The 11,512-nt window shown below is 37.2% G+C and overlaps 1 protein-coding gene across 7 annotated transcripts in view; it reads left to right on the top strand.

The window, feature by feature from the left end:
* Nucleotides 1–11,512, top strand: part of CCDC66 (coiled-coil domain containing 66) — a 60,970-nt gene that overhangs the window by 47,935 nt on the left and 1,523 nt on the right. For 6 of the 7 annotated variants that reach the window (XM_045832354.1, XM_045832355.1, XM_045832359.1 and 3 more), the window contains 4 exons: nucleotides 8,892–9,382; nucleotides 9,975–10,015; nucleotides 10,843–11,081; nucleotides 11,341–11,468. In XM_045832354.1, the coding sequence (XP_045688310.1) occupies nucleotides 8,892–9,382; nucleotides 9,975–10,015; nucleotides 10,843–11,081; nucleotides 11,341–11,468 (899 nt within the window). The remainder of the gene's footprint in view (nucleotides 1–8,891; nucleotides 9,383–9,974; nucleotides 10,016–10,842; nucleotides 11,082–11,340; nucleotides 11,469–11,512) is intronic. The other variant, XM_045832358.1, reaches the window with a different exon arrangement.

An 11,512-nucleotide genomic window follows, 5' to 3' on the forward strand; every position in this document is an offset into this window, starting at 1 on the left:
TTCTTACAGGTTCTCAAATATATTGGTGTATGATTGTTCATACTATTCTCACGATTCTTCATATTTCTGTGGTGTCAGTTGTAACATCTCTCTCATTTCTGATTTTATTTGAGTACTTTCTCCTTTATTTTTGGTGAGTCTAGCAGAAGGTTTGTCAGATTATCTTTTCAAAGAGCCAGCTCTTACAGTTTTATTGTATTTTTTTCTATTATCTATTTAGTCTCTATTTTGTTTATTTCCTCTGTGTTCTTTATTTCCTTCTAGTAACTTTTCATTTTTTCTTTTTTCCAGTTCCTTGAGGTATAATTACATTGTTTCTTTGAGATTTTTCTTATTTCTTGATGTAGGCATTTATCATGATGAACTTCTCTCTTTGACCTGCCTTCACCACATTCCATAAGTTTTGATATATTTTCATTTTAATTTGTCTCAGGGTATTTTTTGAAGTCCTCTTCATTTCTTCTTTGACCCATTGGTTGTTGCATAGCATGTTGTTTAATATCCACATATTTGCAGATTTTCCAGCTTTCTTGTAATTCATTTTTAGTTTCATACCATTGTAGTTAGAAAAAGCATTTGGTATGATTTCAGTCTTCATAAATGTATTAAGACTTGTTTTGTGGCTTCATACATGATCTATCCTAGACAATGTTCTGTGTGCACTTGAAAAAAATGTCCATTCTGTTGCAGTTGGATGGTGTTTTGTATATATCTGTGAATTACATTGGTCTAACATTTCATGTAAGGTCAGTGTTTTCCTATTGATTTTCTGTTTGGATGATCTATCCATTGTGTATGTGGGTTATTAACATCTACTATCATATTGTTATTTCTCCCTTAATGTCTGTTAATCTTTGTTTCATATGTTTAGGTGCTCCTATGTTGGGTTCTGAAATATTTACAATACTCTTGTTGGATTGACCTCTTTATCATTATGTAATGTCCTTCTTTTACCATCCCTTCACTTTTATTTTGAGTGTGTCCTCACATCTAAAGTGAGTCTCTTGCAGCCCTCCCTTATCCACAAATTCATTTTACATGGTTTTAGTTAACTTCGATTGGCTGTGGAAATTTTAAATGGAAAATTCCAGAAAGAAACAATTCATAAGTTTTATATTGAATACCATTCTGAGTGGCATGATAAAATCTTGTCCTGTCCCACCTAGGACATGAGTCATCCTTTTGTCCAGCAAATCCACCCTGTATGTACTACCTGCATGTATCAGTCACCTTGTTATCAGATCAGCTGTCACAGTATCACAGTGCTTGTGTTCAGATAATCCTTATTTTACTTAATGGCCCCAAAGCACAAGAATAGTGATACTCACAAATGGAATGTACCAAAGAGAAGCCACAAAGTGCATGTATATATGGAAAAAACATGCATTGGGTTTAGTACTACCTGTGGTTTCAGGCATCAACTGTGGGTCTTGGAACATATCCCTCACAGATAATGGGGGACTACTACAGATGGGTCTTAATTTTATATCTGTTTTAGCCACTCTGTATCTTTTGATTGGAGAATTATTCTATTTTCATTTACAATAACTGTTGATAGGTATGTACTTATTGCCATTTTGTTCATTGTTTTCTGGTTAGTTTGTAGTTTCTCTGTTCCTTTTATTTTTTAAGATTTATTTATTTTTAGAGAGGGAAGGGAGGGAGAGAGCAGGGGAGAGAGAGAGAGAGGGAGAGAGAGAGAGAAACATCAATGTGCGGTTGCTGGGGGCCGAAGCCTGCAACCCAGACATGTGCCCTGGCTGGGAATCGAACCTGCGACACTTTGGTTCGCAGCCCACGCTCAATCCACTGAGCTATGCCAGCTTGTTCCTTTCTTTTTTTACTCTTCCTTTATGTTTTGAAGATTTCTTTAGTGTTGTGCTTAGATTATTTTCTCTTTCTCTTTTTTGTTTCTCCTGTGGGTTTTTGCCTTGTGGTTACCACGAGGCTTACATGTAACAACTGATACAACAGTTGATTTTAAGTTGGTAACAATGTAAGTTTTGACACATTCTAAATCTCTATGTTTTTACTTTCCCTCCCTTCACATTTTATGTTTTTAAATTTTTTTTTATTCTGGAATGTAAAGTTCTTCTTTTAATTAAAGTATAGTTGACATACAATATTAGTTTCATTTGTACAACATAGCGATTTGACATTTATATATACCTTATGAAGTGTTCACCATGGGAAGTCTAGTAAGTATCACCCTACAAAGTTATCACAATATTATTGACTGTATTCCCTGTGCTGTGGTCCCATTTACTTATTTTTTATTTTGTTGCCATTATTCAAGGAGATGTATCAGAAAAGTATTGCTATGAGAAATGTCAGAATTTACTGTTTTCTTCTAGAAATTTTACAGTTTCAAGTCTTAAATTTAAGTATTTAATCAGCTTGAGTTTATTTTGTATATGGTCCCGTATAATTTTTTTGCATGTAGCTGTACAGTGTTCTTAACAACATTTATTGAAGACTTTTTCCCCTTGTTTATTCTTGCCTCCTTTGTTGTAAATTTAATTGATTATATAAGCATAGTTTTATTTCTGGGCTCTTTATTCTGTTCTATTGACCTATGTGTCTGTTTTTGTGTCAGTATCATACTGTTTTGATTATTGTATCATTGTATAGTTTGAAATCAGGGAGACTGAAGTTTCCAACTTCAGTTTCATTTACTTCTGCTATGGTCTTTATTCCTTCCTTCTATACTAACGTTGGGCTTTGTTTATTCTTTTTCTACTTCCTTTAAGTGTAAGTTTAGATTATTAGAAATTTTTCTTGTTTCTGAGGTAGACCAGTGTTGTTATAAACTTCCCCCTTATAAAAGCTTTTGCTATGTCCCATAGATTTTGTAATGTTGTTTCCATTTTTCTTTATCTTGAGGCATTATTTTCATATCCTTTGATTTCATCATTGACTCATTGGTTGTTTGCTAGCATGTTGTTCAGCCTCCATGTGTATTCTTTCCAGGTTTCCTCTTGTAACTAATTTCTAGTTTCATACCATTGTGGTTATAAAAGATGCTTGACATGATTTCAATCTTCTTAAATTTCTTGACTTGTTTTATAGCCTAACGTGATCTGCTCTGGGCACTGCTTGTGTGCACTTCAGAAGAATGTGTAGTCTACTGTTTGGGGATGGAATGTTCTGTAAATATCTATTAAGTCTATTTAGTCTAATATGTCACTTAAGGCCAATATTTCTTTGTTAATTTTGTATGGATTATCTATCAATTGATGTAAGTGGGGTTTTTAAGTCCCCTGCTATTATTGCATTACTGTTAGTCTCTCCCTTTATGTCCATTAATATTTGCTGCATTTCACTGCTCCTAAGTTGCATGCATAGATGTTTAGTGTTATATCCTCTTGTTAAATTGATCCCTTTATTATTATGTCATAATATTCAGCCACCCTGTCTTTTGAATGTAGCACTTAGTCTATTTACATTTAATTATTGATAAGGTATGTATTTATTGCAATTTAATTGTTTTCACACTAGCTTTTATGATGGTGATTTTTCTTCTTTTATATGTTTTCTTATTTCTAGTTTTGGTCCTTTTTTTCCCACTTGAACTCCCTTTAACATTTCTTGTAATGTCATAGTGATGATGAACTCCATAGCTTTTGCCTGTCTGGGAAACTCTCCTTCAATTCTGAATGATAACTTTGTCAAGTGGGGTATTCTTGGTTGAAAGTTCTCTCTCTTTCATCATGTTTAAGATATCCTGCCCCTCTCTCTGGTCTGCAAAGTTTCTGTTAAAAAGTCAGCTCGGCATTTCCTTGTATGTAACTAGTTGTTTTTCTCTTGCTACTTTTTTAAGATTTTCTTGCTTTGCCCTGGCTGGTGTGGCCCAGTTGGTTGGAGCATTGTCCCATAGCCAAAAGGGTTGAGGGTTCAATTCCTGGTAAGGGCGTATGCCTAGGTTGCAGATTTGAGCCCCAGTCTAGGTGCATATGGGAGGCAGCCAATCAGTGTTTCTCTCTTGCATCATGTTTCTCTCCCTCTCTTTATAGAAAGCAATGAAAAAGTGCCCTTGGGTAAGAATGAAAAATAACAAGATTCTCTGTTTTCCTTGAACTTTCAACATTTTACTATTGATGTTCTTGGTGTGAGGTTTTTTTTGGTTCATCTTGTTTGGGACTCTTTGTGCTACTTGGACATGGATGTCTTTCCTTTGTCAGGTTAGGGACATTTCCAGCGATTATTTCTTCAAATAGATTTACTGTTCCTTTCTCTCACTCTTCTTCTTCTGGGATCCCTGTGACACAAATGTTAGTACATTTGATGTTGTCCCAGAGGTTCCTTATGCTATGCTTATTCTTTTAAATTTTTTATTCTCCCATTTGGTGATCTCCACTATTCTGTCTTTCTGATCACTGATCCATTCTAGTGTATTTTTCAATTAGTTCAGCTCTGATCAGTTCTTTATAGTTTTTGTCTCTTTGTTGAAGTTCTCAGCTTGCCTACAGTTTGATGAGCATCTTTATGACTGTTGTTTTGAATTCTTAATCTAGTAGATAGCCCCTTTCCATTTTGTTTAATTTTTTTTTCCTGGGGTTTTATATTGTTTTTTGTATGGAACATATTCTTTTGTCTCCTCATTTTGCCTGTTTGGTTCTATGCATTGGGTAGACCACCTGTGTCTCCTGGTCTTGAAAATGTGGCCTTTTTTAGAAGGTGTACCATGGTGCCAAGTGATGGTATCCCCCCTCAACCCCCTCTCACCAGAGCTATGTGCTCCAGAGGTGTTCCCTGTGTGGCCTTCTGTTGTGATTGGGGTACAACTGCTAAGGACACACTGGCAGGCAAGGCTGGCGCTGGGCACAGATGGCTGTGGGGCCTGGCCATAACCCTTTAGCATGCACTGATGTCCAGAGCAGGGCTTTGGTGCGGCTGGCAGTGAGGCCCAGCCTTGACTGTTGAAAACACACAGCAATGTGCTGGTGCTGCTGAGGCCACCCACCAGGTATGGCAAGGGTGCCAATCTGGTGGGTCCTCAGAGAAATGCCAGGGCAGGGTCAACAGTGCTAGCAAGATTAATGGAGAAGTCAGAAATGGCATCTGGTAGTATTAGACTAGCTAGATGGGAGTAAAGAAAGATTTTTAAATGGTGCCTGCCAGTAGTTGTATCTCTGACAAAGTTCTAACCAGGTCCCTGTCCCTCCAGCACACACCCTAAAATTAGTCAATGTGTCACCTTCTTACAACACCCAGGTGCTTTCAAACTGCTGCCTCTGCACTGGGACTCAAAGAGCACAACCTTGGTTTCCTGCAGCCCTTTGGCTTTCCCAGCTGTAAGCCCTGCCAGTTTTCTAAGCTAGATGTTATGGAAGCTCCTTTTTCTGGTGCCTGTTCCCAGGCTTGGACTCAGACCCCTTTCTTTTCAGGTGGGGACCTTCACGACTGTGGTATCTTCCCCACTTGCTGGTTATCACACAGGGAGTGGGGTGGTAGTCTGCGAAGAACTGTCTCTGTGATACAGGAATGCAAGCAAACCCTCATGGCCTCCAGGGCCAGGCCATCGGGAACATTACCCTGGCTGTGGCCACAAATGGGACACCAGATGCATGTTAGAGTGCCTTTCCAGGAAATACTGGCACTCTGGAATGGGGCACAAGGAGAGTACGAAGATGGTACATGCCAGCTGGAACTAGGCAGAGGGGGAGCAAAAGATGACGCTTGCTTGGGGTTGGGGAACTTGCCTAGATTTATTTTTTAAAAAATAAATCACCCGCCAGCTTCAGTGTTCTGGAGGGGATCCCAGCAGGCCCCTAGATATGTTAAGTTAGATGCCTGCCTCTGCACTGGGAGGCCAACATTTTAATGAAGGTAAGTGACCCACTTTCAAGTACAGTCTGGACACAATTGGCTGCCTCTGCACTGGGCCCTGGGGCAAGTGAGTTCATGTGTGAGCTTTTGTGGGTTTCATGTTTGCAAGCCCTGTTGACTGTCAAAGTTACATGTTTTGGAGGTTCATCTCTTAAGTGTAGGTCTTAAAACTACAATGTGGTGTACAAACCCTTTGCTCCTTGGGGAAAAGCTCTTGAGTTTTGAATTCCCTCCGATTCATGGGTTGCCATGCCAGGTGTAGGGTGGATGGCTTGATTGTGTCTCGGCCTCTCCTAGTGACTTCAGTGTGGTCTCTTTCTCACTTGCCTGATGTGTAGGAGTCACTGGGACAGTTTTACGATTGTTTCAGAGGAAATTATTCCATATATTGCTGTAGATTCAGTATGTCCATGTGAGGAGGTGAGTTGAGGATCTTACTAGGTCATCACCTTGAACTGGAAAACTTCTTAATTAATTCCCAATGCAGCCTCCTATGAGTCACTTGAAAAGAGACAAAAATCAATTTGACTGGTCATAAGTTAGGAAATTATATTTTATATCTCCTCTAGAAATATAAAAGCCACTCTGAAGTTGCATAGTAGATAGCTCCAAAACAAAAATGTGTTGAAAGAAATCTGTACCCTAATATAGCACGATTTTCTGCTAGGTAATTTTAGACCTTACTTTGAAAACACCAAATTACCCACATTATTTGACAGAAAGTAGAAAGGAACCTTGAAAAGGGAAGTGGGGTAAAGCAATTTGCCAGTACAACCTGCTTACTTACCTGAAATTATTCTGCTTATGAGCTCTTGGTATTTCTTGATAGTTGCCTTTTAAGCCTGAAGAATCTAGTCCGGTCCCTTCCCCATGTCCACATAAATAACAAAGTTATATAAATTCTCACACCAGTTAAAGGAAAGTGAAACTAAGTCTTGAAGATAGTAAAATTCTGTGTATTAACGATGAGCAGCTATACATACGCAAAATTAATCAGGGTCCCATAGTCGAAAAATTCTAATGATTTATTTAGAAAGGCACATGCGGTAAAGGGACAGAGTCAATATAAGGTGAAGTTCCAGGAAATGAGCTAGTGGAATAAATATCTTGACTTCACTCTTTTTTCTCTTCAATCTGCTTGTGAACACTCTTGGCAGAAGAAGCCAGAGGACCCAGGAAATCATTGATATGGTTCATACCAACCTGCCAGGGCAGAGAGCAGGATAGAAAAAGGTGTCAAGTGTGTCTAGAGTGGAAAAAGAAATACCCAGGATGAGAATGACCACAGGCTGGGCAGCCTTACCAGGGATTAGTCTTGGAGCAACTCCAGCCTGAAATAATAACCTAAGGAGTCTCCAAGATAAGAGCAATAACTGGGGTATTCTTTTTTTTAATGTGCAGCCTAACCTCCACCTTTCACTAAATTTTAATCATAAGTAAAAGGAAGTTTTTACAAGGTTTTCAACTGGTTACACAGCTGTGCAAGCAGAGCACATCATTGAACATTATATTAGTAAGGATATTTCAGATATCTTTGAGTGGTGAAACTTTTACTGTTTTTTTACAATAGAAAAAATGAAAGGTTGTATGTGATTCAGGGATGATCTGCAGGCAAAAGTGTAATGGTGTGTGAGATATGGCCTTAAAAGAACATAAAATGTAACATGACTGTATATCAACAGCAACATTTCCCTAAAAATTTGGTACCAAGAGGGGAGTTAAAAAAGACATTTTCCCATTGTCTCTGGAGTGAAAACTGAAGGACACTTTCCAGATCCCTTTATATTCAATACTTAGGTACTTTGTTAATTTCAAACCAAGAACACTTCACATCTCGCTTTTTTTTTTACATTGCTTTTGATGAAGTTTTTGTCAGCTACCATTGATATGAAAATTGCAAATTAAACTTTTTCTTGGAAGTATACTTAGTTGTACAAGATGGTATTTGATATGGTGTTTGTATATTCAAGTCAAAGCCAAGACCATTCTGTTGAAAGTTGTTTAAAAAATGGTCTATTCAGCCCTGGCTGGCGTAGCTCAGTGGATTGAGCGTGGGCTGCTAACCAAAGCATCACAGGTTCGATTCCCAGTCAGGGCACATGCCTGGGTTGCAGGCCACGGCCCCCAGCAACCGCACATTGATGTTTCTCTCTCTTTCCCCCTCCCTTCCCTCTCTAAAAATAAATAAAATCTCTTAAGGAAAATATTTTTTAAAAAATGGTCTATTCATATGTGATGCTACAAATGAATCAATCTTAAGTTCTGGTATGTACTCTAGCATAGGATGATCCACTTGTGTGAGGGATCTAGGGAGTGGAGTGAACAAATTCGGAGATGGAAAGTAGAGGGGAAGTTACTGGGGTTGGGAGAATATGGAATGGGAGATTCCGTGTAGTGGGTGTTGTTTATGCCACTGAACTATATACTTAAAAATGGTTTAATGAAAGATCTGGAGAAAATAGAACCCTTGTGTATTATTGGTGGGGTTGTAAAATAGTGCAGCCACTATAGAAAACAGCAATTACCATTTGAACTAGGAATTCTACTTCTGGGTGTATAAATAAAAAAAACTGTAAAGATCTGATGTATTTGGACACCCATGTTCATCAAGGTGGAAGCAACCTGTGTCCCATGGCATATGAATGGGTAAACAGATGTGTTTACATACATACAATGGTGTATTATTCAGTCTTAAAAAGGGAGGAAATTCTGACAATTCTATAACATAGGTGAGCTTTTGAGGACATTATACTAAGTGAAAATAGCCAGTCACAAAAAGACAAATATTTGTGACTTTATTTATGTGAGGCACTTAGAGTAGTCACATTTATAGAAACAAAGTAGAATGGTGATTGCCAGGGGCTTGGGGGATGGAGGAATGGGGAGATATTTAATGGCTATATAATTTATTTTGAAAATTTTAAGGAAAAATGTTTTAGAGGGTAGTAGAGGGTAGTAACTAATAAAACAATTACCTTTAAAAGATGGTTAAAATGGAAAATTTTATGTTAAGTATATTTTAACTACAATATTAAAAATCATATGCTTTTTTTTCCTTTTAGATAACTTAAATATTGAAATATTCACCAGTGCAGAATCACACTGTGGATCAGTAATAGAGAGGGAAATTATAAATTGTTCCTCTCCCGAGATACCTGCAGAATTTAATGAACAGTTTAACACCAAGAAAAACAAACAAGAACTAAGAAGTCAGGATAAAGGATTGAACTTAGAAAAAGAAAATAGTTGGTATAATGACCATTGCAATCAGTTCACAAGTGCAGAGAAACAAACAAAACATAGGAAGAAATGTCCTAAAAGGCCTGATTGGAATATAAATAAGCCACTCAAAGGGTATATTCCAGCATCAGAAAAGTACCCTAAGCAGCTTCAAAAGCAGAGAGAAGAAAAAAAGGTAAGAAGGCAAATGGAACTGCTTCATTTGGTAGAAAGAAAGAATCCTGGAAACCTCTCTCAAAATAGAAGCACTTCACCAGTTCATTCATCTCATCAGGAAACTGAGTCAAAGTTCAGGTGGCATCTAGTCAAAAAGGTAAAGCTCTTCTGTCTCAAATACATATTTTAAAGTATATGTTGTTTCTAGATTTAAAAGTTCCCCACATGCATGTTTTCACAAGACTGTTTATCTGAAATTTGCTTTAATTTACACCCGGGGCTAGCAAACTATGGCCCATGGGCAAATCTGCCCTGCTGCCTGCTTTTGTAAATAAAGTTTTAAAAATACACAGCCATCTCATTCTTTTTCTTTTATGTATTATCTTTGGCTGGCTTCACACAACAGCTGCTGAGTTTAGAGTACCAGTAAAGACCACTGGCCCACACAGCCAAGTGTTTACTATCTGGTCCTTTAGTTTACCCTTAAACCTTGTATGGATTAATGCTACTCTTCATTCAAACACCCATTCAGAAGTTTATGATCCAGATAGACAGAAGGTAATTTGTAAGATCAGGAATTAATGGCTTGGTTCTAACTCAGGAAAAATACAAAATCTATCCCATAATCTATTAACTTTTATTCAAATATTATCCTCAAATATTTTCCCCAACAAATAACCACTAAAGTATTTGTGGGAACATGTGGAAGTACTATTATTCCTTTCTGCATTTATCTACCCATCTTTTAGGAAGAAGAATGTCTGAAAATTAATTCTTTCAACAAAGAAAGGTATGTTAAGGATAGAATGATTCCACAGCTACTTAGTACTTTGTATGTGGTACAAAAGAGATAAAAAGTATTTGCTGAAAATACAGTTGAGATCAAGCATGTATATATAAAAAGTATTTGCTGAAAATACAGGTAAGATCACGCATGTATATATATGAAGACAGAAACAGGAAAGAGTGTGATTTCCAGGTGAGGAGTAGAGGTCTAAGGGAAAGGGTAGCTGGCATTTAAAATTACCTAGATTATTTAAGCTAAGTTGGACTGGGCTCAGGCCTCCTAGGCAGGAATGTGGGTGATGTTTTGTTATCTCCCAGCTTTAACACTTTTGATTTTCCAGATATGACAAGTGTCAAACTAAGACATTCTGCTTGGATTGGAGGGTGGGTGGGAAGAAATGAGTGGTATGGATAATGAGAAATTCAATTAACCAGTTGAAAATTTAGAATTGTTAGATGTTTTATTTTGTCTTTGTTCAAAAAACCGGTGGTTCAGTTTTGTCTCAGAATGTGGCTATAACAGCAAGTTTAGTTCAGATAGTAAAGTACATTACTTTATGATGAATTATTTGAGAAACATTTGCCTTAAATAACCTAGGTAGTGTTGATCCTCAGATCTAGTTTAATCCCTTCCTTGCCCCAACTGGCATATGGCATAGACTATATGTATATATTTTTAGCAAGTACTAGTAAAAACTTAATCCTATTTTGTTTCTAAAGGTGTTACAAGCATATTTAGGATAAACAGATGCGATTAAATAGTAGATATGCTTAATCTAAAATACACCATTTTTCATTAATCCCTATTTATGCTTTTTTTGAAAAATACAGGTCTCAATCACCACCAGTTTCTATGGTGAAAAACAGAACACAACAAACTCAGACATTAAAAAATAATTATGAAAGAGAGAACCTGATCTCAGGAGGCAATCAAACAGAATTATCACCTACAATTTCTGAACCATCTCATTTTATTCCCTATGTTCGAACCAATGAGATCTATTACCTTGATCCAGATGCACCATTGTCTAGGCCTCTAACCCAGAATCCTCAGTACCAAAATCCACTAAGTGAGTATTCTTTCCCTCTACAATTATAAATTCAAAATCCAAATTGGTATTCTGGTCCTAGTTCTAGAAAGTGTCCTAACAAGGTCGGCCCAAGTTTGGGGATCCATTACTAAATTTTTAATCAACTATCTTATTACTTGAATTTTGCTTGGTGCTTTCTTAGGATATACATTTATTCATAAATCCTTAGAATATACTGTAGTGTGGGGTTATATTGTTAGGAATATATTTGATTCTTGTCATTTTCATCTGGCTTTAGACTGTGACCAAGAACAAAGACAGCTATTTGACTCTGATTATGTCAGGGATCCACTTCTTAATCCTAACCTGGTGAAAAACAGGGATAGACAGCAAGCAATCCTAAAGGGACTGTCAGAACTGAGACAGGTATGAACTTTTTTTTTAATGAAGGATGTGACTGTTTCCTGGCT

Source organism: Phyllostomus hastatus, unplaced genomic scaffold (genome assembly GCF_019186645.2).
Source record: "Phyllostomus hastatus isolate PE091 unplaced genomic scaffold, TTU_PhHast_1.1 phas_contig_16, whole genome shotgun sequence".
Lineage (NCBI taxonomy): Eukaryota > Metazoa > Chordata > Mammalia > Chiroptera > Phyllostomidae > Phyllostomus > Phyllostomus hastatus.